Genomic DNA, 27103 nt, shown 5'->3' on the forward strand with positions numbered 1-27103 from the left:
AGGGAAAACTACCATCTTGCATGCCAGAGAACTCAGTGTGGCAATATAAAAGAAATTATAATAATTTGTGGGTAATTTACATATTCACAATAACTAACATGCATAACATTAAATGCTTCCCATAAATTGTGTGGTAAGGTCTGTGTGATTACAATAGTACGCTTTATCCTGTATGCTCAGCTTTTCACTGTTGGTATAATGGGATCAGTGGCTACCAATTTAATGACCCTAATTAAAGCATAAATTGCTTGCCTATCTGGCTTTGTTTTGAACCAGAAAAATTCTAACATTTTTCTAGTCCTGCTGTTGAGATATCCTCTACCCAGATGTTTTCTAGTTGTGCTACTGTAATATCCTCAAACTCTAGCGGGATTCCTCCTCCAAAAGAAACAGATATGTCTTTTCAATAAGATCTGTCATTCAATAAGATAATCTTCCTGGCCCCTGCTATTTGTCCTCTTTAAGTCATGAAACTGCCTTGACTACTTTTACTACATACTCTGATGTTTCATCAACTCTGTATAACATATTGTGAACTATAAACCCTCAGCAGGAAATTGAGCAGAGTTTTCACTTGGATTAAAAAACTGAATATCATCTGCACCCCTGAATCTAATGAAAATCCTTAAACAAACACACGGAGAGGAGATAAACACCTCACCTCTGTTTCCAGAAACCTTCTCAAGGCTCTTTTCTTTTTAATGCTCTTCCTTCTAACATAAACTGCAAATGTTAGACCCACGATGACCAGGATGAAGAGCCCACCGATGACTCCCGCTGCAATTAGAGGAGTTCTGACCACCAGAATGAAAAAGAAGAAGAAGAAAAATGTAAGAAGAGAGACAAGACAGAAAGAGAGAAAAAAAGAGCAGTTGTGCAATACATTATCCACATATCTCAAATCTGGTCAGAAGAAATACAAATAAAAAATGCATTAAAGCCATCACAAAATTTTTCTCAGGACAAAAACTAGTCCTGCTTTTTGTTTTGCTTTGTTTTTTAAATAGTAAACCATGCACATCCAATTGATCTTTGGAGATGAGGAGCCACGGCATGCCATTCAACAACAACAAAACAACAACAAAATATGACAGAATGAAGAACACGTGCCAAAATGTTGATACACAAGCATTTTAAATTATTTTCATTTTACTTTTTCCGTAAATAAATGGAAATATATTTTAGTAATATTGTTGTTGTATATAATAGTATTTTCAACATTTTCTCCAAAGCAGGCTTTCTCAACAGTGGCACTATTGACATTTTGGGCTGGACACGTGTTCACCTTGGGGGACTATCTTATGCATTTTAGTGTTTATCAACATCCTTGGCCTCCGCCCACTAGGTGCCAGTAGTACCCAACCCTCCAGTCATTACAATTTCTCTAGATATTGTTGACTGTCTGCCAAAATCGCCCCCCTCTTGAGAACTACTGCTCTACAGTAAAAATAAATTGTCTGAAGATATGTGACTCCACACCTCTAAAGCATGAGGGTATGGATAAGAGAAATGTATTGAGAAAAGCACTGTTTCAAACTCCAGCTATGCCACTGTACTAGGATAAAGGGGAAAAAATTAAAATAAATAAAATAAATAAAATAAAATAAAATAAAATAAAATAAAACAAAACAAAACAAAACAAATAAAATAAAATAAAATAAAATAAAATAATAAAATAGAATTGGGTCAGACAGGTTTTCAGAGTTATAATGACAGGAGTAATTGCTATTATCAAAAGTGTACCCAAGCATCATATACCCAGAAAAGAGGCCTACACATTAATTATTACAATTAAAGGTGTAAATAATATTAAAAGGAGGTTAGAAGAGATTCACTAGAGATTTATATTCTTAAAGTGTTTCTCTAATACACTGTTTGCTAAGATATAATTTTGACACTAATCATTTATTGTTTTCTAAGGTAAGCTTGTTCCTTGTTTGAAAATATTTATGGTCTTAACTTCTTGTTCTAGAGTAGAGTAGTATCTAGGAACTTTCTATGGTCAGAGCCCTGACATATATTAATTTCATGTGTCCTAGCAAAGAGCCCAGAGTAAAATACATAGGTATTACCTAATACATATTTGATCATGAAGCCATGACAGATACAAAAACAAAAAAAGAACTTTCTGCATGTCCATGATTTCCATAGTATTTTATCTTATATTCCTTTTTGCAGAAGAATCTACTCTATATAGCTATATTCTTTTAGAGAAAAAAAAAATACTGGCTCTTGTAAAATAAACGTTTGCTCAAAGACACATCAGAAATAATGATAGCGGATGATCCTAAATAAAATTTTTAAATTTTAAAGAGCTCTTGAAAAAAATCTGTTACTTCTATAAATGAAGCCATGTCTTTTAAAGATTATGACTGTTATATTGCCATATAAAACTACAGAAAAACCTTAAGAAGTAATTCATTCTAAAGGTTGTTTCCTGACAGCCGAAAGTACTATAGCATACTGGAATGTTGCTATAATTCAACTAGATTTTCCTAAATGGAATTTTATAAAGATATAAAAATCTATGCTGAGAAAATTAAACTGTAGTATGGACACAAACTCATCATTGTGATGTGTTTTGGCATGTGTAATATCATATTTTTGAGCATGGCAGTTAAATATGTATTTCAAAAAATATTTTAAGTTTTCAATCCAAGGCATAATTTCCAGCTCAAGTGCCTAACATATCCCCGAAAAAGCCATTGCTACACAAAGAGTTATAATTTTGTTTCTTCAACCCAGCATTTTTATTGCAAAGGATTTATGTAGGCCTCAGAGTGCTCAATACTTTGTTAATTGTAGATTTGAATTAAACTCTAAACTTCCTCTGCTTATGTATTTTGCAAAAGAATAAGTGGCATGGATTTATGAAAATATATGTCAATGTCACTGTAAATTAACAGAAAATGCTCTATTTTGTTTTTGTTTGTTTTCCAATTTAAGAAGAATCATTCCTAATAGAAGAAAATAAGACCTCTGCTTCCATTCTTTCCATTTAATTTCGGTGGCTATCAATTGTCATGTCATTACTACTTATTTTGGTGATGGCAATGAACATAAAACACTCGAAAACTCAAAAGACAGTAATTTCTGTGTTTTTCTAGTTAGCATTTACATTCAATATTTTCCCACAGCAGTTTCTTGGTTGATTTGCATTTCTTTACCACTTTTCTTCTCTTTCCACCCTGCAAGAGTGGTAGAGGTACAAACAACCTGCAGAGGTAAAGAACTAGAGTTCCTACACCTAAAAAATCATACAAAAATGTTTTGTTGGACATTTTAAGTGGTAAAATTCTTCATATTTCACAAGAATTTATTCTTGAAAAATTAATCGTAAACCACACAACTAAGCAACCCGGGCGAATTGAGAAGGAGGGAATATTCTGTAAGACAATTTGTATGTTCTCTTTAATAAGTGAATATGAAAAAAAAATGTACTGGTTTTGATTAAGAAAACTTACTAGTCATAACAAGATGTGAAATGTGATCCTGGACTGGACGTTAGTTTGGACAACCATTAGTACAGACTTTTTTTAGGTAACTTGAGAAGTTTGATTATGGATTAGGTAGTAGTTAAGATACCATTATGGAAAAATGCAGACTAGAAATTTAAAAGATTGAGTTAGAAACAGCAGAATTTCAATGAAATATCCATACGCGCACATGTGCGTGCGTAAGAACTAGAATATAGAATAAGATACTGACAGTACTCGTCTTTGGAGAGTATGACTATAGTGCTCATATTTTTGAATTTTTACTAATGAGCATTTTCTAATTTTATACTATGTTTTTATGTTTCTTTTAAAATAAAAGTTTGTTAAATTTAAGAGAAACAGAAATCATTATCTAAAAGTTTTGTTTTATAAAAAATGGTCTTGTTTTCTTTTTTTTCCTCAACTGTTTACTTTGTATGTCTTCAGTTAATTCATTTCACTATCCTCTGTCTACTTTTACCATGTAAGGAACCTCTGTAGATATTTTCTATTCATTATAGTTTAATGTGTCTGAGACATTTGCCACTATGTTGTGTACAATTAACATGATGCTTTATAAAACCAAGCTCATCTGAAAAGCTAATACTACTTACACATTTCCTACTTTCCACAATTTTGAGGATCCCTAGATATTTTAGGTGTAGGACAGATGATCATTTTTTCCTGAGAGTTAATGCTTCAACTCTTTATAACCTTTTTAAAAAAGGAGATAAATACTTAAATGTTTTTTTTTCTTAATTACTGTCTATTCTTCCTAGATATGATGCTGGCTACTGCCAACCAAGCTATATTTCTGAAAGACAATGTTCCTTTTATATACGTGAGTCAGTGTAACCTCTTAAAAGGCTGAGATATGACACTATGAACAAGATCATAAGGGTCAAATGCCAAGGGAACTAGAATGCTCTTGTCATCACTTATCTCTAACAGGAGTATTGTTTATTTATTATCATTTGCCTATATATTATAAATGGACAGGAACCCTAAAATATCAAATGCCAATTCTGCGCTTAGATCAAAAGGATATAATCAACTGATAATTTACCTTATTTTGTGATTTGGAAATACTATAATGAAACAGATATTCTCCCGGTAGTCATAGAGAGTAATATAATAAAGATTCTGAATCACAAATGAACTTAGCTCATTTATTTTAAAACATATAATTTAGTTTTCATAATTTCATTTAGAAGTTCAGAGACAACACAGTGTATTACATTCCATTCCCTTGAATCCAATTACCTGTCTTAAACATTTATCTATAAAAGAATGGTGTCTCCCAAAACTATATTACTTATATAAAAGAGATATTCTTAACAGTTATTCAGTGTTGAATATAAAATGTGAGAGAAAACATGAAATCTGAATTTATAAACATCCAAATGTTTTCCTTCACTGATCGGTTTCTTTCCAGATCAGATCAGGAAAAAAAAAATCTAGTAAAGTCAATATAATTTATGATTAAAACTCAATGGCTCTAAGACTATTATACCATATTCCATTTAACGTCAAGGGCAGGCTATCCTCCAAAAAATAAAATTGTAAACTTAGTAAAACTAGTATTTTGACTAAAATAGTCATTGCAAAGAATGCTAAATCCATAAGATTCTTTTTATAGATATATACCAATAAAAGGACTTTAATTTTATAATATGGGTATATTTTCTTTATTTCTTGAATACAGAATCATTTTCAACACAGGTAAGATAGACAACCTGAAGTCCCAAAACACCAATGATATAACTTGTAACCAACAGTATGACTTTAAATCAGTGAGCTCCATTTCTGGAAACTTCTGATTTTTTTTTTTTTTAATATTCATGACAGTCACACAGAAAGAGAGAGAGAGGCAGAGACACAGGCAGAGGGAGAAGCAGGCTCCATGCACCAGGAGCCCGACGCGGGACTCCATCCCGGGTCTCCAGGATCGCGCCCTGGGCCAAAGGCAAGCGCTAAACCGCTGCGCCACCCAGGGATCCCCGAAACTCTAAATTAAATAATGTGGACATGGGTCTCAGAATTCATTGGATCAGACTTAGAGTGGATTCACTGTTTATGTCTGGGTACTGAAGGTTAAACAGAATTTTTAAAAATTTACATAGGAAGTAAAAACAATAGGCTAGTCAGAAAATTTTAACTAGGCATTTTTGTATAATAAACTTTAAATAAAATGGTAAAATAGTGCCTCTAACATTATTATTTCTTTGCATACCTTTCAAATCTGCATGATTTTTCCTTAGAGTGGCATATTGTGTTGGAAAGAGGTTTTAGAGTCAGGCCAATCTGTATTTTAATTATATGTCGGCCTCTAAATAGTTGTGAGTGTAGTTTTTCTGTCAAATAACTCAGCTTAAGTACACGTAAACACATTCTTCACCTAAGGTAATAAAAAATAAGCATAGCAGGGAACTATCTAGTGTTTTTTTTTTTTGTTTTTTTTTTTGTATTTCTGAAACCTGGTGACTTTGCCTCTAGATCCTGCCCAATAAGTAAAATTTAAAAATTAAATAAAATTTAAATAAAATACCTTTAAGCATTTGGGAATCTTATGCCTCATTTTGGTCAGAACAATCTATATTTGTGCCAGTGTAAATATTAATAATACCCCATGGATTCTCAATAGCAGCCTTGTGTGAGCAGTAAATCAAATGTTTACCATAGTGTTGGCCCGATTTAGAGAAACTAGGATACCTCAAGCTAACAAGTCTTTACATATAACACACATATGTGTGTGCATGTGAACACTATGCATGTGTATATATTTACACATTCATACAAGAGGTTATTAGTATTAACAAGTATTATTTCCTAGGAAAGTAAGTCAATCACTGCCTATAATAACCATATATGTAACTTAAATGGATGTTTCACAAATTAGGGCCAGATGTTATCTTACATCTTCTTTAAAAAATATAATTAGAAAAAAATATATATATATAATTAGGTAACACTGGCTGTCATTTTGTACCCCATCTTCCTCTGAAAATCATAGTGGTCATCAGATAAAAGCGTGACTTTGCCATGAACCAGAGATTAAATCTATCATCAGCAGTATACTCCACGTTTCCCAATTTGTTCTTGCTATAAGAAATATAGAATTGAACAAAAGTATGTTGACTCCTCAATTAAAAAAATTGACCATAAACTTTTTATTCTAATAGTTGCACATTTTTTATTAAAATTTATATTTATAATCACTGTATATTTTCACTACATCTATGCAATGTAGATCTTATAACCCCCATATAAAATATAAACAGACTCTGTGAAAAGTTAAGACACCTAGATAAGGCCAAACATAATAGTAATGCTAGCATTTTACATCTTGGGTTCTCAAGTTCATTAATTTTTCAGCTGAATTATGTTGTCTCTCTTTCCAAAGTTGACTCATTAGAATTTTTTAAGGCGGATATGCAATTCATCCTATATTTCTTCAATAGCTGATTGAAAATAGAGAATAGGACATGCACATAAATTTAGGGGTCCTAATAAACTGATTTTTATATTTAATCGTATCTACTATTGTAATTCTCCCAACACTATCATTTTATCTGCCCTACTATGTTCATTGTGGTTTCAGTTTATTAAATCCTTTATGTCCTTTATTGAAATTTCTAAGTGATATTATTCTTTACTTAGCTTCATTTTATTTATTTTTTATTTTTTGCTTCATTTTATTTTCTCATGAGAAAACAGTTAAGAGGATTTTTTTCGATTAAAAAAATAGATTTCCTTAAAAAAAAAAGGCAAGGACAAGCAGTATCTCTCATTCTAGTTACAGTGCCTACTGCACTGATACTCTGTTCAGTCTTCCCCAAAGAGGTTCAGATTTGAAACAAGAGACCTTAAAACACTAGGAAATATTGAAATTCCCCAGAAAACATTTTAAGTATTACTGCCTAGGGCAAGGAGAACCACATTAATGTCATTGTTGTTTTTTTTCTCCTGCAAACTGTGCTATGTTGACCCAGAATTACACCTGCTCTATAAATATGACACGTCTTTTCTTTTCTTTTTGAGCAAATATAAGTGATCTGGGTCAGACTCTGAGGTAGACATCAGCTGACAGTTACAGTTTTTATTTGATGAGACCTAGAGTATTGTAGTATGTCTCTACCTTTGATTAGGATTGAGGATTCCACTATTCCTTCTTAAATGTAACCAGAAATGTAAGTGCTGAAGGAAATGAATCACCACATATTCTCTGTCTTCCTACAAGCAAATTTGTCTTCGTGTGATAAGATAAATCTTTTTTCCCAATATTTTTTAAATATGTGAATGTTACAGATTATTCAATAAAAACAGTGTTACATTATATTTCAGTAGAGACATTACCATTAAAACAATATGTAAATATCCTATGGATTCTTCTACTTCTAGGATTAGCCTCCAAGAAAAAATCCCTAATAGTTTCATGTCATTTCCTGCTTCTCTCTACTGGTGATTTTGTATCTATCTATGAGTTTTGTTTGTTTACCTGTTTGTCACAATTTTTAAGATAGTATACCTACTTGTAGATTTGATTCTAGGGACAGATATTCTCATGCTTAAAACAGCATTCTTAGGATATATATAACCCACTCATGAATTTCTTTTTTCTTTCTCAGTTTTGAGATAGAAAAATACCTTTGAAATTTCTACAAATGAAGTGTTGAAAGGGAATTAGATCAGAAAGTTGTTTTCTTTCAATAAGTTCTTTTAAGAACTTAGGTGAATTTTTGGCACTTAGATTTTTTTTCATGATTTAAACCTATTACACAATATCAGCAATGTCTGTATTAGTACAGTACTTCTATGATCATCTGCATAGATAGTAGAAATATGTTAAATGTCACAAACAACATATTGTAAACATTTCATTACAAAATACATTATTCACTAAGTGTTCCATATTATTACCTATTCATTACTCAGATATGGTAATCTGAGGCAATATGTCAAAGGATTAAAAAATTGAGGATAAAGCTTTTACAACTTCAGTTATTTTTTTCTATCAAAATTGTTTAACATGCTAAGGAATTTATTAGTTTTATAATACAGTAGATGATGGTACCTAAACACAACTATAAAAAACAAAATTTGTGGAGGGTAGACCCCATTCTTTGTTCGTATATGTTAATATTTTTCTTCACCTCAAAATCTCCATTCATTCTAAGCACTATAACTGCAGATATCTGTGTTGTTGACAGAGATTATATTCTCTTCGTAAATTGCATCTATCTTCATCTATCAAAGCACTAAGTTGTACATTTGTGTCAGGTTTATTGGGCGCAATTACAAAACACAGATTAAAGAAGTCCCATTTTCAGAGGATTCACAAACCAATTTCTTAAGTAATGATTTCACTTGTTCTCTTTATATACAATTTTGTATATAATGCATCTTAAAAAAATTAGTATGCTTTTTAGGTACCTTAATTCTTGCCTTACACTAAAAACTTTTTATAAAGTAAAACACAAAGACAAATTAAGGAAACATCTCTCTTAAGAAATATTACTCCTTTCAATTTAGATGAAATGTTTTCTACCTTTTTTACCCTGCTGAGCAGGCTTTTTTCCTTTTGAGAGGCCTCCAAGTGTTCTCAGAAGAATAGGGAGCCTTGATAAATTTTTAATATTTGGAAGAAGGGAGATGAGGGAGACTTTGAGAAGCAGGCGGAGTAATGGGGAAGATGCCAGGACTTGAGATATTCATGTAGGGTGATGAAGCATTTTTTGCATAATTAAATAACAAAGCTACTTTTACTAGGTATTTTATTTGTGCCATGTCAAATAATGCTTCCAATATAATGGATTATGTGTGATGCATCTGAGGTAGGTTATACAACTTGCCAAAGGTCAAAAGCATCCTAAGTGGTTGGTAGTCAGGATTTGAATATTGGCATGTTTTGCTTGAAAGTTTTCTGTTTCCATCAACATATGATTGCACGAGTATATTACATCAGTGTGACAGAACAGAGAGTCCAGAAATAAACTCATACATATATGGTTCATTAATTTATAACAAAGGCACCAAGCATATAAAGTGGGGAAAGGACAGTCTTTTCAATAAATGATGATGGGAAAACTGGACAACCACATGCAAAAGAATGAAACTGGACCACTATCTAATACCACACACACACAAAAATAACTTAAAATGAATTAGACTTGAGTGTGAGACCTGGAACCATCTAACTCCTAGAAAAAAAAAAAAACAACAACAACAACAAACAAAAGTAGGTAGTAAAGTCCTTAACACAGGTGTTAGCAATGATATTTTGGATTTGACACCAAAAGCAAAGGCAATAAAAGCAAAAAACAACAAATGTGTCTACATCAACCTTAAAAGCTCCTTCACAGCAAAGGAAACCACCAAAGAAATGAAAAGGCAACTTACTGAATGAGAGACAATATTTTCAAGTCATAACTGATGAGTTAATATCTAAAATATAAGAACTAATACAACTCAGTTTTAAGAATCCAATTAAAAATGGGCATAGGATCTAAATACACATTTTTCTAAAAAAAAAAAAGATACAGAGGAGGTCAACAGATACATGAAAAGATGTTCAACATCATTAATCATCAGGGAAATGCCAATTAAAATGACGATGAGATATTACATTATACCAGTTAGAATGACAATTATCAAAAAGACAAGAAATAACAAATGCTGATGAAAATGTGGAGGCAAGGAAACTTTTCTCCACTGTTGAATGCACTGTTGGTGAGAATGCAAACTGGTGTAGCCAGTACTGAAAACAGTATGAAGGTTCTTCAAAAAATTAAAAATTGAACTACATATGATAAAGCGATTCCACTTCAGGGTATTTATCTGAAGAAAAGGAAAATGTTAATTCAAAAAGATATATGCACCCTCATGTTTATTGCAGTATTACTTACACTAGGTAAGATATGGAAACAATGTAAGTGTCCATCAATAGATAATGGATTAAGAAGATGTGGTGTATATACAGTGGAATCTTAATCATAAAAAAGAATGAAATCTTGCCATTTATGACAACCAGATGGACCTTGAAAGAATTATGGTAAGTGGAATCTAAAACTAAAAACAAAACAAGACAACAAGGGATCCTTGGGTGGCGCAGTGGTTTGGCGCCTGCCTTTGGCCCAGGGCGCGATCCTGGAGACCCGGGATCGAATCCCACGTCGGGCTCCCGGTGCATGGAGCCTGCTTCTCCCTCTGCCTGTGTCTCTGCCTCTCTCTCTCTGTGTGTGTGACTATCATAAATTAAAAAAAAAAAAGACAACAACAAAATGCATTTACCGATACAAAAAACAGATTGGTAGTTGCCAGAGTAGAAGATTAGGGGATGCAAAATGGGTAAAGTGTTAGGAGTTAAAGGTACAAATATACTGTTATAAAATAAGTTATGAGGATGTAATGCACAGCATGGTGATTATAGTTAATAATACTGTGCTGTATATTTGAAAGTTGGTAAAAGAATACATCTTAAAATTTCTCATCACAAGAAGAAACAATTTAGTAACTGTATATGATAACTGGTGTTAACTAGACTTATAGCAGTCATTTTGCAATAATACATCTTGCAATAATACAGATATCAAATCATTAGGTTGTAGTCTGGAAGCTAATATAATGCTGTATGTCAGTGCCATCTCAAAAAATGTTAAAAAATGTTTAGAAGAAACAGTTTATAGAACTTTTCTCCTCTTAAATGATAGTATTTTAAGATATCATGTACTTGAAAAGAAAAGGTAAAAGCACACACACAAAATAGGTTACAAAGATTATTCTGGAAACCTGTTGTAAGGTAGATAAGAGGGGAAAAGAAGACATTTTCAAGACGAGTTAGCTGACTATTTTAATAGTCCTCATCAGTGGCAATGAGAGACAGACTACGGAAGTATAGAGGACAGACAGAAAAGAATCACAGTAGTAAAATGTAAAAAAGTACAAAGTCAACAGTGAAGAGAGGCAAAAGAGGGATCCCACGCTTGGGTGAGTGGTAGGCTGATGATGGCATTCATGGACATGGGAAAATCAGGAGAAAGACATTTGGAAGGGAGTAGTGTTGAGTTCTTCTGATCTATGGATTTGAGGTGCTGAAGGGTATGCAAGTGTATTGTTATCACTTAAATCTACTTTCAAATTTCTATATCCATTTGTTTCTCCTCTAATATCAAGACATAAACCTATATTGATTAGTATCTTTACCTTGTTAATTAGAGAAAGTCACAGATGCATAATGTCATTTCCTTTGGATTTGTTCCCTGGGAATGCCAAACATGCAGAGGACGAAAAGCAGGATTCTCAAGAGAGGTTTTTCCTTTCTTTTTCCTTCCTCTCCTCTTTTCCTTTTGTTTTCCTAAGAGATTGTTATTTTACATGCTTGATTTCTCTCATTAAGGTAGATTCTCCTGTTTCAGTCTGTTTTTGTTCATATATTTTTACTGACTTCTTGAGACCAATTATTTGCAGGCATCACACATTTTTAAAATTTTAAAACATTTAAAAATCCTGTTCACTCTGCTGTTCATGGAACACCTTTACGCAGGGAACAGGCTGGAGTCAGATACCTTCATAAGCCTATATGGATGTCCTTGTTACTTTTGAAGCCTAATGCCATTCCCTTTTTGGAGAATTTAAAGTTTGGCATTAAAAATTAAAACTTAAAGAAAGTTCTTCAATTGAAAAAGACAGTCAAACATAACCACTCAGAAAGAGGCCACTTCATATTTTTTTTGTGTGTGATCTGGTTGTTCTCATAGGAACAGCTTTAGTTCCAGATATAAAGTACTAAGTGCTAATAAATGGCCTCAATATTATTGCCATCTCTGTGACATAATTCATTCCATTTTATTATTGTATTTACAAGAGTATCTCTCCTCAGCACTATGTGTTTTTTTTTATACATTCCCAGACTAAATGTGATTTTATTACTTAGAATTATTCCTCTTGGATTATTTTTTTAATTTCTCATTAAATTATAAGCCCCATGAAGATAGGAACCATTATTTCTACTTTTTTATTTCTCTATACCTTCTAATAATATTCTCTAAAAACTTCTCAATAATTATCATTAAATTAATCAAATAGCAAATGAGATATTTAGGTGATAGGATATTTAAGACAGATGCAATTACTCCACTTGATGGGACCTTTCAGTATTTTTCATTTATTTTCTAAATAGTTATATGTAATTGCACATTTCATTTACAATCTCTTGATTCTTGAACTTATTCCCATCACTTTTTTATTCTCGACCTTGCCACTAAATCAACTCTTATCGAAGTTACCAATGGTTTCTTGATGGTCAAGTCAGAGTCATTTCTTAGACAGACCTAATCTTAACCAATCACTTAGTAACATTTCATATGAGTGATAACACTTCCTTTCTTAAAACACCTGAATTCCATCATACCACTTTTCTCTAGTTTTTCTTGATCTGGACAGTCCTTTTCAGGATTTTTTGCTGCTTTGTCCTTACCTCTCTGACCTCTAAATATGGAAGGGTCCCCAGACATAAACACTGGATTTCTTCTCTTCTCCACCTACACATTTATTTCCTAGTGATATCATCCATCTCTTTATCTATGTAATGATAAGCAAATTTATATCTTCAGTTTAGACTTCTCCTCTGAATTCAGGTACAGTTGATCTTTGAACAACACAGCAGTTGGGGTCGCTCACTCCCTCTGCACTGCTGAAAATCTACATACAACTTTTGACTCCCTCAAAATTTAACTACTAATAGCCTCCTGTTGACCAGAAGTCTTACCAGCAACATAAAGTCAATTAACACATATTTTTTGTGTTACATATACTATATACTATATTCTTACACTAACGTAAGCTAAAGAAAAGAAAATCAAGAAAATAAGATGGAAGAGAAAATACATTTACAGTACTGTACTATAAAAATTTTGACAAAGAAGTGGACCTGCACAGTTCAAACTCACCTTGTTCAAGGATCCACTGTATGTCCAATTGCCTACTTGACATTTCCACTTAGATATCTAATTTCTCAGCTTTAGTAATTCCAAAGTAAACTTTCATTTCAATACTCATTCCCCCCACACCGCCCCCCCCAAAAATATAGCCTGCTTCTCCCTGATTCTCTCCTAATTTGGCAAGTGGAAATATTATCTTTCCATTTTCCTCCACATTCCACATATTCAAGCTAGCAAAAAGTTTACAAACATATACTCAGATTCTTGCTCGTTATTACTCCTTCTTTCCTTAGGTATAATCTATCGCTGCAAGGGAAAATATTCATTTATTTCTAATCTATAACATTTACTTCTAACATATCCCATGGCATACACTGACTTCAAGGTTAATTTACCTCATCTAGGAGTTCTAGAGTAAAGTTATCCTTTTAAGGGATTTTATTTATGTGAAGAATGCATAATTTTCAAATAACTTTCAGGAGGGAAATGGCCATGGGTACATATTCAGAGCTTAGTTGTAAAATAATGACATTTCTACTTCTAAAAGTACAAATATAAGTTTCTTAAGTGCTGGAACTGTCACAGTCATCTTCATCTTCTTTAGAGGTTAGTTTTTTGTCTCTTAAAAAGAAGCACTAAATAAATAATTGCTGCATGAATAAATAACTAAATGAATAGTATACTTATATAAATATTTACATACTTTTTTATTTGAAACCAAGTCTTAAAAACAACATAAATTTTCAACAGTTTCAGAGCTTCCTATATATTGTTAAACTTGAAAAAATAATTGGAAGATATTTCTAATGAAAAGAAAGTGGGAAGAGGTATTTACTTAATGCCCCTCCGACTGAAGCTGATACATATTTAATATTTGCTTATTCCTGATTTCAAAGTGGTTGGTAAAATAGTATTTTCTCTGAAAATTGGTAGAACGAATCCTTAGACCATTTGTGATGCTTGTTTGCCTGTTTTAGTTTCGTTCATCTCTACCCTCCCCCCATCCTGCATCAAAGTCCCTGATTGATTAACCCAACTGTCATTCTTCATCCCCTGCTCCCTAACACATTCTAATCTAGTGCTTTTTAAAAAGCTAAATAACTTTCCCTTCTCTCTGCACCTTGGGGTGAATATACAACATATTTCTGGCCAAGGGAAGAAAGCAAAAGTCAGCAAAAGGAATTCTGACACAGAACAGGTATAGCTGATGGAACCTGCCCCTCCATTTCTTGTGTTTGGATGTAATGTGTAGAGCTACAGCAGCCATCCTGTTACCAAAACATAAAGATAAGAAAATGACATAGATTCTGGCCCTGATGTTACTAATCCATGGAGCCAATGGCAATACCTCCCTCACTTCTAGACTTCTATATTTTAAAGAACAACACACAGAACTATATATTTGTTCAAGCCACTATTGTCAGGCTTTATTTTACTTGTGGCTCACGAGTATATTACTAAAAAAGGAACTATGTCCAGACTTTCCAACTTTTCCATCTTTTCTTGCATTGAACTATTGAATGCATTATCCTGAGATAATCCAATTCTCAAAAACAAGAGATAAACAAATGGTCTTTCTCTTTCCAGATAACAGTAAATAAGCCCAGGCCTTCTATTATGTCAGCTGGATTATCATAGTCCTTTAGTTATCCACTAGGTTGTACCTACATCAGTCTTGAGTGAACACTTTTTTTTTGGGGGGGTGGGGGGCAGGGGGCAGTGTCTTATACTTTCACAAGTAACACTAAGTAGTAGCTTATAAAACTTCCTCCAAAATGTAGTTTCTGAAATGTGTTACAATGAACAGCATAGCACATGCATTGTCATCTGTCTTCAAAGGATGACAAAGTTCAAAAGTAGTAAAATGTTTTCCTAGCTTAACAGACCTCCAGCAAATATTATATGGGAAAGTCAATAAAGAGAACATGGAGAAAACAGAGTTCTTCATTAGCATTTAACTTGGCAAAACACTAATATCCAATTTCTCTAATTTCTGGGTCCATAGGAGATTGGAAGTAATCCAAGGGGGAAAAATGAGAGGGTGAGGCTGTTTCTGTCTATCTCTTTGAAAATACTCCACAAAGGACTTGGAGAAAAGACAAATCCTCTCTGCAAAAAATTTTGGTCATTGCACCCCACTTTAATGTTTTTAGCACAGAATGTATTGCTTTTATATTTGAAGGGGAGTTTTGTTGTGATTGGGTTCACAAAAATGCGTTTTAAAGCATCTAATAACGTTTAGTGACATAACTCTTATTTAAACTAATATAAATGCCCAATCTCTAATTAGAGCACATCACTAATTATGGGGAAACACATTTTTTTCTAAAGCCATTGCTTAGAAGATGTTATGATTTTGCAGATGTTCTGGATACAGATTTAGAGCCACTAAATTATATATCTATATGATATATATATAATATACATTAAAATATATACACACATATATACATACATGTATATGTATATAAATGCATTGTATGTATATGTATTTATATATGTTATATATATATGTATAAATCTAGGTCAATTCAAATAACATTGTAATGATATAATAGCAAAGCAATCTTAAACTTTCCTGAAACCATTTCATTTAAATGGAAAAGAAAACACTAGTATTGTGGAAAACAAACATACATGTCTAAATGAACCAGATTGTCTTCCTAGCTAGAATATTTTTTTTAATCTGTTGTCTATTTTCCTATTACTGAAATTATTTATACTATTAACAGTAGTAGGTCATATTTGATGATATATATTATTTTGGACATCCAGGAGAAAATATTTTTGAAATCTTTTTGTTTTATAAATAGTCATTATGGAAATAATCTAGAAAGAGTAAGGATTAAACATATTCCTTTTAAATTTCCTGACTGATGTGCTTCTACAAAACTTTTGAGTTCTACAAACTAAACATCTTTGTTTTTCCGCCTGGGATACTACCTAGGCAAATGGTTTACCTGTACCTATAATTGTACCATCCAAGCTCATGCAAAATTTCAGTTTTTCTGAGGGCAAGGAGAACAAGAGATAGCAGTAAATACTCCCTAACTTCACTCTCTGACACTGAGTTGGTTGTTGGAGAACACTAACATTTCTTCTTGAATATATTTTGGTACCACTAAGTATATTAGTACTTTAGCTATTGGGAAAAAAATCAAAACAAACAAACAAAACAAGCTAAAGAACACAATTTTAAATTTAAGATGGTATGCAACAGACATCAACTCGTAAAATCCATGCCAGTTATTCAAGTAATGATAGTGACTAGAGGAGAGTAAGAACATGAAAGAGAGAGAAAGAAAGTAAGAGAGAAAAAAGGGAGAAACTCTTTGAAGAAATATAGTCTTAGTATTTTATAAAAAGATTTAAGCATTACCAAGATTGTAATTGTTAAAGTTTTATTTAAAATTATTTCAAAACTACAACGTCATCGAACTGAATTATTGAAATATTAAAGGTCTGTATATGTATATTTATTCATCATGGATTACTTACAACCAGTTCAACCAATTAGGAAATCTACAAACTTTCAAAGACGTTTAATGTCCCTTATTCATCAAGTCCTCTCTGTAACATGATTGATGGCACCATAAAGAAAACTATAAACATATTAGAAGAAATATCTAAGTCATTCAGTCCTTGGCAACTTTTGGGCAAAGACTTTCAGTCATAATAATGGAACTGATCTAACCTGATTTTAGATAGGTATAAAAATGATTTGCTTTAAAATTATACATATATATATATAAACTATAAATATATATAAATAAAATTAGACTGTAACTGAAATGTTTTCTAACGTAAATGTTTAGTTCTATAATTTTTAATGTGTTGCCTATGACTTTTTTGAACGAATATTAGGAAATATGAATAAAATTGAATATTTCAGTGTATTTTAGTTGATGCCTAGATAAATATATATTTTTAATGCCAGATACACACACATACATGTTATTTTCTAATCTGTAAAAATCATAAAATTAGGACTAGCTTATCTTTAAATAGAGGATTGGTAGTAAATCAATGCTCGGGAAAATAATGCAACCCAAAAAAGAAGGAGTTATAGTTATTGATCTGGAAAGCTGTCCATAATGTTTCATTGTGAGTCAAGTAGCCTGCTGAGTAATGTGTGGAGTCTGTCTCCATATCTGTGAACAAACAAAACCCTTATTATTGTATATATGTATTAGTATATGGATAAAGGTGTGGAGGGATAAACATACCTATATACCCATATACATCTATATTTAATATACTGAGAACATACTATTTTTCTAATTTAAATTGCATTTTAATATATGAGGATAATAATCTTACAGAAAAACAGGAAGAAGAAAAAAATAAAAATAAAACCTAAATTACAGCTGGTGAACTTTAACCAACAGGATGGTGAATTCTACCTTTACTTGCTTTAGATTTAAAGAGATTCATATAGGAAAAATGGCTAAAATAAGAATCACTGAGGATAAATTTAGTTACATCAATACAATCAGACCCAAAGATACTTTATGTAAGGGACTATTCATCATAGTTCCTTACTTAAGAGCATTTCAAAAAAAAATGAAATAGGAAAAATGTTTCAGTCTGATTTCCTGATATATTAATGTTCTGTAAATGCACAATTGCACACACAAAAAACTGATGATGTTTGTAGTAATGATGTAATTTAGAGTAATTGTAATATATCAGCATATTGCAATTATCACTACAGATATTGAAATCTGTTAATTTCTCAGAACACATACAGGATGCTGTTAGATTCTGATTAAATATTTAACAGTCTTCTAATTTAATGAGTCCAGAGTCTCTGATAGCAAACCATAACCTGTTATTTTCCATGCAAAAAATAAAATAGGGTGACCTTCAGTTGAATACATGTGAACCAACACATTGCAAATTATTGATGATTTGAGAATTAGTATCAGAATATTTAATGCAAAATATTAGCACAGTTTATATATGAAGTTGATATTCCAAACTATCACTCCCTTCACACATGCACACACACTAAAACATATCCTCCTCTTTTTTGGCAAGATGAATTTAACATCAGAGAGAATATAGAACATTAAAACAGAAACTCCCCAGCCTTTGTCCATCTACCTGCATCTTTCTCTGTCTTATATTTGTTGCCTCATAAAATAGTGGCAGGGATTTTAATCATCAAGTCTAATCCTTTCACATCTCCTTTGTCCCTAATTCTAACTTTTTCAGGAAAGGGCTATGATTGATGACTGCTCTCTTCTCTCCACCTTTCATTCTCTACAGGGTCTTCCAAAACCAACTCAAATTTCATCCATCTTCAAGTGTCTTTCTCTTGATAGTATTTCCTCTCCAACTATTTCCCTCTCTCTTCTTCACATGTAAACTTCCCAAAAGATATCAACACTTGACTCTTTGTATTTCTATAATTTTTATTCACTTTGACTCCATGTTGATATATAGACTTCCACATCTATACATTAAATTTCCTACTTAACATCACTCAGATCTGTCAAAACCATACCAAATTTAACACACCCAAAAATAAATTCACACTGAGTTTAGGACCATCCCACTGCACCACATCTCAGTTACTTTTTTCAACATTCAGTTTTCAAGAATGATTAAGAAGTTTCTTCTCTTAATTACTTCATATCCAGTTAATCACTGAGTCCAGGAATTAATTTTAAATTCTAAACATTTGTTGAATCTTCTCATTTCACCCCACTATCCAATTTTATCCAACTTCCTGGTTTCCCAATTCCCTGATTATTCACTTCCAATAGTCTCAGTCACTCATTCCCATTTACTATACTACCTATTTATATATATCAGTAACTATATCACCTCCAGAATCATTATTTCGAGCACTCTACTTTCAGAATAGCAGCTTCTCTATTTTCAGTTCACCTACACTGGTATCCCTAATTCAACAGTGTGTAATGGTACTGGGAACTACAGCCTTGACCTTACTGTGTTTTCATTGTACATCAGCCTCCCTTATAAACCAATTTCTCTCATTATTCAAATTAGTTTTTATGACCCTTTGTTGTTATCATTTCTTCTTCATATAGCATACACTCAATGGTGTTTATCTTCTGTCTTAAGTAGTCACCTGGCAAAACTTCAATCCTGGGTAAAACCAGATTTTCAAGTACCTAGGTCTACATCTGAACAATCATAACATAGCTGTATTAAACATAACAATGCTAACTGAAATCATTCTAATATAAAACTAGAAATATCCATCGGCACTGCCAAGTATTACTGTACTTCTAGGATGATGTACTTGTACTTTTGATAGACTATCAAATTTTCTCTTTCCTAAAATTCCCAATATTACCTCCCATACTCTAGTCTAAGATGAGGACATCATCTTATATTTCATTTAAAAAGAGGATAAGTTGTGAATTACATCATCCTTACCATCAAATCCACCATCTACCTGCATATTTTCCTATATACTCTGAATCCTTTCCAGTTATAATATATGCACAATCTTTGCTTCTTTTTATGATCAACTTCTTGACTTTAGCACTAGATTCTATCCTTTCTGGTAACTAAAGAAAATTTTCCCTGCAGTTGTTCATTATCTTCTGAAATATAATTTTCTTCTTTCTTTTGAATCATTCTACCAGTTTATAAATGTGTTACAATGTTTCCCAACTTAAGTAAGACAAGCAAAAACCCACTTTCTCTTGATCTCATCATCTACCTTTGTAGCATCCCACTCCCCTCTGTCTAGGAACATTTTGTCCATTTGGTTTCCAGTGTACCTTTTTTTTTTTTATTCGCTTTCCTTCTACCCCTAATCCTTCTGTTGCAATCTCCTTTGCTATATATTTTCTCCTCCCGTCTGCTCTTTAAATAGTGGAGCATCCTAAGGCTCATTATTCAGTTTTCTTATCCACCTACACTTTGTGCTTGTGGAATTTCATCCAATGCTATGGATTTAAATATGACTGATGATTCAGACCCCGTTCTTGAGCTGCAGAGTGTTGTAATCATCTGCCCATGCAAAATTTTCACTCAGATATCAAATAAACATCTCAAGCTTATCATAGCCCCAACATAATATTTCGTTTTTCTTAAAGGTTTTTTCTACTTCCTTCCAAGTCTTCATTTTAGTTTATGACATCACCTTTCACTCAGTTACTCAGGTAAAAAAACCCAGGTGTCATAGTGTTTATATTTTTCTTTTCCTTCTTGGAACCATACAATCCAATCTATTTATAATTTTCTTCATAGTAAATATATAAACTATCTTTTCTCTTCCACTCTACTGTAAATTTCATGATATTAGGGATTACATTAATTTTCTCTCCATTCTTTCCTCAGTTCCTAAGATGTAGTAAATATAGTGAATATTTGCTGGCTGGTTGTTGTTGAGTAGCATATATGTAAGAGAGGGGTTTTTTGTTTTGTTTTGTTTTACCCTTTCAAAAAAGAAGTAAATATGTTATTTTTGTATCAACAGTGGGAAAAAACTTTAGCAGAAATCACTTTTCACCTTATCAAACAGAATTGAGTGATATACAATCTAGGATTCATACTCTACCATCTGAACTCATTGCTACTCTCTTTTTTTTTAATTTTTTTTAAATTTTTATTTATTTATGATAGTCACAGAGAGAGAGAGAGAGGCAGAGACACAGGCAGAGGGAGAAGCAGGCTCCATGCACCGGAAGCCCGATGTGGGATTCGATCCCGGGTCTCCAGGATCACGCCCTGGGCCAAAGGCAGGCGCCAAACTGCTGCGCCACCCAGGGATCCCCTCATTGCTACTCTCGATCAACTCTGCCCCACCCCTCATATCCTAGTATGAACTAGGGAGAAAAAGCCTGATAAAGCCCAGCACTATGTTATCTGTTATTTTATTGCTGAGTGTCCATGAAATTTTGATTCTTATTTCCACCCTTAATAGGTGAGTCTGGGGGGTAACAGCATTATGGAATTAATGTCATGTCTGATGGAAGTAGTTCTCATGTGGAACCACAGTAATTTTAACAAATCTCTCCAGAATTTATAAGTAACTGTCACTTTAGAAGAGATTTTTAAAAATTGAGCCTATATGTACTTGTAAATGTCTTAGTCACTGCTATATTAATAATAAATATACATATTAACATATATTCACACTATGTTACTATTACACAAGCTTAAATGCTTAGATCATGGGAAGCATTGTTCTATTATGACCAAGCAATGTTAAATGTATTAAACCAAATATGTCATGTGAGGACAAGGAATATAAAATCCTATCATTGGAGGAAGGTCTAATAGGTAAAAGTCAAGACTAAAAGAAAGATAATGAGTCTACTTAAAATTGTTTAAGTAGACTATAAGATACTCAATCATCCTCATCATAGGAATGGCTGTTAACTGTTCTTCCATTTGGGAACCAGCCTAGTAGAAAGACAGAAATGTGGTTCTTAGAATCAATCAGACACACTGTAGCTCAAATCTTTGCCTTGCCATTTACTAGCTAAGTGATCTTTGTTAAACTGCTTAATTACTCTGAACCTGTTTCCTCATTTGTAAAATGATAACAGTAATAACTATTTTTATATTCTTATCATGAAATTAGATGTGATAATGTAGCACACCTAATAGATATATATTAGGATTTTTCTTTCAAAGAATGGCAAAAACAAGCTCTGGCCTGAGAAGAGTTTAGAAAAAGCGACACTATTCTGGGAAAGAAACAAAAACTGGTTTCAGTTTCATTTGGTGCTTTGGTTTTCCCTCTGGTCCTTACTTTCTTGGTGCATAGAATAATGGTGCTATCCACTCTGGGATTTGAACTTGGGACTTGAACTTTGGGATGTGGAATCCAGAAGTTCAAGAATGAAGACACTTTGGAGAAAGGATTTTCTTTGTTCATAGAAAAAAATTCTTCTCACTTCAACAAGTAAACTTTTTATGGTAAGAGGTTTTCGTTATTGCTGCTTTATTTTTACTCTACTAAAAGTAACTATAATTATTCCATAAATGACTCAAGCATATGGAATGTTTTACTCTGGGCAATATAGCAGAATGCCATAAAAATTGCAATGGCTACAAGCACTCACAGTTTATTAGAGGTGGGTTTCCCTTTCCTTATCATTCATTCTTTAGTACTGAAATTGCAATGAAATTAAATCACTTTGGGTTTGAGGGAGGATGGTAGAGGAAAATGAAATCACTGTGAGGAATTTCGTTGGTAAATCAAAGTGCTCTCTGTTAATTAGCTCCTGCCTACATACATAGTATGGAAAAATAATTGTATGTTTATGAAAGAATGATTAGGTAGGGAATATGTTGAAGTAATAAGAAAAAAGCACAAAGAGAGCAATTTGAGTTAATATCTACACATAATTTTATGTAACCACATCACAGAAGGGGGTCCCAGTTAATTAGATTCCTTTAGTTAAATAGGAAATATGAAAAAAGAAAAGATACTTAGGGCCTAATACAACATCTACCTAAGTTATATGGGGGGACAATATTTATTCTTTCTGAATATGTATAACTTCTCTATTGGGAATTAAATTTTTCATTTTGATATATCTACTACTTTTTCACTTCTTTTGCATATTGTCAAAGCATCTATATATGTACTATCTACAGAAATGTTTATGAAGAGTTTGTATTTTTAGTTGCTTGCAATTTAGACAGTTCTTATTTGAAGAGGCATTTGTTAGAAGTAAGATGTTCTTAAAAAAAGAAGTAAGATGTTATGAATTAGAATTTAACACTTCTGGTCTACTAAAATCCCAATAAAAAAATCTTGAGTAATTTGATAACATATTTATACTCCTAAATTGTATTTTATAAGAAAACAATGCCAAGGTCAAACCTTGGAATAGCACATGCAAAGTACTTTTAAAATTATAAATATCGGTCTAAATAAAGGGGCAGAGGCTTCAAGAACATATTTCACTCGTTAGCTTTCATTTTTAATAAAAAATGAATTTTTTAATTAAAAAATAAATGAATTTCAATGAAGTTTAAGATGCTTTGAGACCATGGAGTATACTCAGTCCTGACATCTTTACAAATCAGAAATTAATAATTATAAAACACTGTAATTTCTATATGATAGAAAGATGCTGATAGGAAAGAGTGAAAAAAGTACTCATAATGGATCCCTCAATCCACTGAATTTTTGTTTTTGAGTTTTTTTATTTGACCCTTAACACATATAATCAAATCTTCCCAGTTCAATAATGCAATCTTTAGATTTTTTTATTATGGTCCTAAAGTCCATGCTTTTAAAAATCTCTTTTGACTTTCAACCATAAGCATGACTTTCTCTGGTCACATTTTTACAATTAGCAGGTTTTAGTATAATATTAATGTTCCTAGGATCCCTAAAAGCTTTGGTAACAATATGTAAACATTCTGATATCAAAAAAAAAGCCTCCGATGCAACCTTGTGCCACTAGATCCTTTATTTAAAGTCACCACATCCAACTATATGAACAGTAATTAACAACTACTGAAGAGTTTTGCTCTTGTCTTATAATTCTTCCATAATTTTGGGTATTTTATATGTACTGAAACCTGTGGGACACAAGTCAGCTGGAAAAGAAGAAACTCACACCCTCTCCTTCACCTCTTTGAACTCTCTGAAATTCAGAAGTAAATTTAATATACAGAATGTGGTGGACTGAGGATAGACTTATAATAAAAAGCCCAAGTACTTTTATTTATTGGACTTAAGGATCATAACACAACTGCCACTCATCTAAGGAAACCATCTATGGGCTGTTTTGACCATTTGATATGGACATAAGTTATGAACTAAGTTCCTTGAGGGCAAAACAAACAAAGAAAAAAGATTGTTCCATTTGTGAAAGTGGTGCCAAGAATATCACATCATCTCTCTCATATATCACACGTGGGTCACTCTGCTAAAGGATAAACTGTTATGTGACCTCTCTGGTAATAACCACTATCCCATAAAATAAAAGTGTGATACAGGCATTGAAATGTGACAGGAATTTAAAATGTTTCAAATATTTGCCCATATGAGATTTAGAGAATGAAATTGATTTCAGTTACTTTATTTCATATTGTGAAGTGTCTGGAATAATTGAATTGGAGCAAATAGCCAGATACAAGTTTTTGAACAGTTATCTAGCAGCTTTCATAATTTCTGCCACAAATTTAAAAAGAATTACTAGTTTACATTTTGGAGTCCTAACTAATAAAAAGAAATGCTTTGCCAACAGAGCTTTTGCTCACTGAGATGAACAAATGTGGACCCTGATGAAGGAAGAGACTAAGATTTATAAAATGCTTTCAATATATATTTGACAAAGAAACTAAAATAGAATAGAATTGAATACTTTGTTCCATCACAATCTCCATGAAAATAGCTTGTGTGCAAGCTCAAATAGAATACAAAAAGAATAATAAATAAAAAGTTGCTGAAAGTATTTCTTTATAAGATTCTTGAAGAAAAAAAAAACACAGGTAAATGCTATTTTTAAGGCATTTAATTCTGACAAGGAAAGTATGGAGAAGTTCTGAAAGTCAAGTATTATTTTCATAGTCTAGGACACTACAGGAAAAAAAAATTTCTTTTCCATCCTATCCAATCTTCCTGGAAGAAATTCCAGCAGCGGCCTGTAAAGTAAATGGAGTGTGGAAAACCAATTCACAAATTGCAGGCTTGGGAAAGAATAACACTGCTTAGAAAATGAAAGTCGATCAAGATTGGAAACATTTCACCTGTTTTCATTTAAATCTTCAATCTTTTTTCCTGCTGGTTTAGGAAACAGATACAACATAACGGGGCAGTAGGGAGTATGAATTCTAAATATTTCGAAATGGCCACATTTACATGCTCGATGCAATTTTCTGTGACTAAAAGAAAACTAGGCATTTGGGTAATCTCCCAGTTAAAACATGGTTTACGAAACTTATAACAGTTATTTTCTCCTATGTTTTTTATCTGCCTATTATGTAAGATTTACTTTAATCAATTAAGACAGAGCTTTTAAAAACTATCATGCAAGTTCAAAATGGAAAGTGAACTGAAATATTGCTAGACTAGTCCCCTGCTTTCAATTAAATGTGCACCCACCACATTTTAGAGAGATGAGCATTTACTACAATAATAAGAACCCCCCAAAAAGTTACTTGTTACTTTCACTTCTCATCCAATCCGTGTCAAAATGCTCCATGCTCATAAACTTATCCAAGCTAAGTCTTTCATTTAAATTCCAAACTGCCTTATGAACAGCCTGTGACAAGTCAAATAATTCTGACAAGTCAACACAACTGACATTGCTTTAAATTTAAGTTCAAAAGTTATCCAGAGTTTCTAAAAGAAGCAATTAGCTCCCTGCTACCAATTTTTTGAAATTATTATACTTAGAAGTATGATACAAAAATGTAAATGCTTTAAAAAAAGTAAATGCTTAAAACTTGAGAAATTTTGATACGTCAATTCTGTAGTTACTAAACTATTGGATTTATGCCCTACTGATACATACAATACTAGTAGAACATAACTTCATAACATTTTCAAAAAATATTATGTTTCCAATATTTCAACTGGGCATGTGATTACCACCAATGAACATATATACTAAATAATAGCTCCTGTACATTTATACTGAGCTAATGAGGTATAAGAATTTCCATTTTAAAAATTACCATTATCATCCCCATTTTACACATAAGAAATATGGTAGAGCAAACACTTGAATCCAGGCTTTCAAATTCAAAAACTTTTGCTTTTTACCTGTACAAAGGCGTATAGGGTGATTTTTTTACAGGAATGATGGATGAACTGTACTATCCATACTGTTATTGGACATTGTTACCTATTTATGACAAAGCTAATCTGAATTATGTGTTAGTCTGAGACTAGAGGGAATGGCCTAAGAACCCAGGTAAATAATAGGATTGAAAATTCCCAAACTACTTTTGTTAAAATATTGGAAATATTAAATCTATAATATTATACACTATGATTTCGAATATTGAAAACCACCAGTGATTTACCACTATGGATTTAACTCTTTCTCTGTCTCTGCATATGCCTCTGCCTATGACCTACTGCCATCCATACCAGTGACCCTTATTAGGCCAGTGATTCTCAAGGCGAAGAAAGAAATAACCTCCCTTCTATCAAGGGACCCACCATGAGGGGTAGAAATACACATGAAACTTCCCTGGGTGACTTTGAGAGTTTCCCCCTCCCTCTGGCAGTTATGTTCTCCCAATCCCAACCTTTAAAATCCTTGTTATATAGCAAAATAATAAATCACAACATTTATTGAGTGATTTATCTGAGCAAGGCACTATTCTATGTACTCAATCCTCACAACTAATTTATAAACTATATTAAGATTCCTATGTTATACATGAAGAAAGGAAGTCTCAGAAAATTGAAGGAGCTTACCCAAGGTTACACATCTAAAAAATGATAGAGCCTCACTTTAAACCTGGAAAATCTGATTCCAAAGACAGTACACTTAGTCAACACATTACATTACCTCTCATTAGTTGGCTGGAATAGTTATAAGAAAGTCACTGAATCAAATGCGGAAAACTCTTCAAAATGATACTGCAGTGACTCAACCAAAGTCTCAAGGAGGAAAATTATTTCATAAATATAGGAACAATCTAAAATGGATCTCGGTGTATAAAACTGAATTTTGGGCCTTAGGAACTCTCTTTCTCTTTTTCATTTGCTGATTTTTTTCC

At 32.5% G+C, this 27103-nt stretch overlaps 1 protein-coding gene across 1 annotated transcript in view; it reads right to left on the minus strand.

The window, feature by feature from the left end:
- The window catches only part of ERBB4 (erb-b2 receptor tyrosine kinase 4), a 1090474-nt gene that overhangs the window by 209582 nt on the left and 853789 nt on the right, over window positions 1-27103 (minus strand). Inside the window, exon 17 of the mRNA XM_055345632.1 lies at window positions 662-794. Coding sequence (XP_055201607.1) covers window positions 662-794 — 133 coding nt within the window. The remainder of the gene's footprint in view (window positions 1-661; window positions 795-27103) is intronic.

The sequence above is a fragment of the Nyctereutes procyonoides genome, unplaced genomic scaffold (assembly GCF_905146905.1).
Source record: "Nyctereutes procyonoides isolate TBG_1078 unplaced genomic scaffold, NYPRO_anot_genome, whole genome shotgun sequence".
Classification (NCBI taxonomy): Eukaryota; Metazoa; Chordata; class Mammalia; order Carnivora; family Canidae; genus Nyctereutes; species Nyctereutes procyonoides.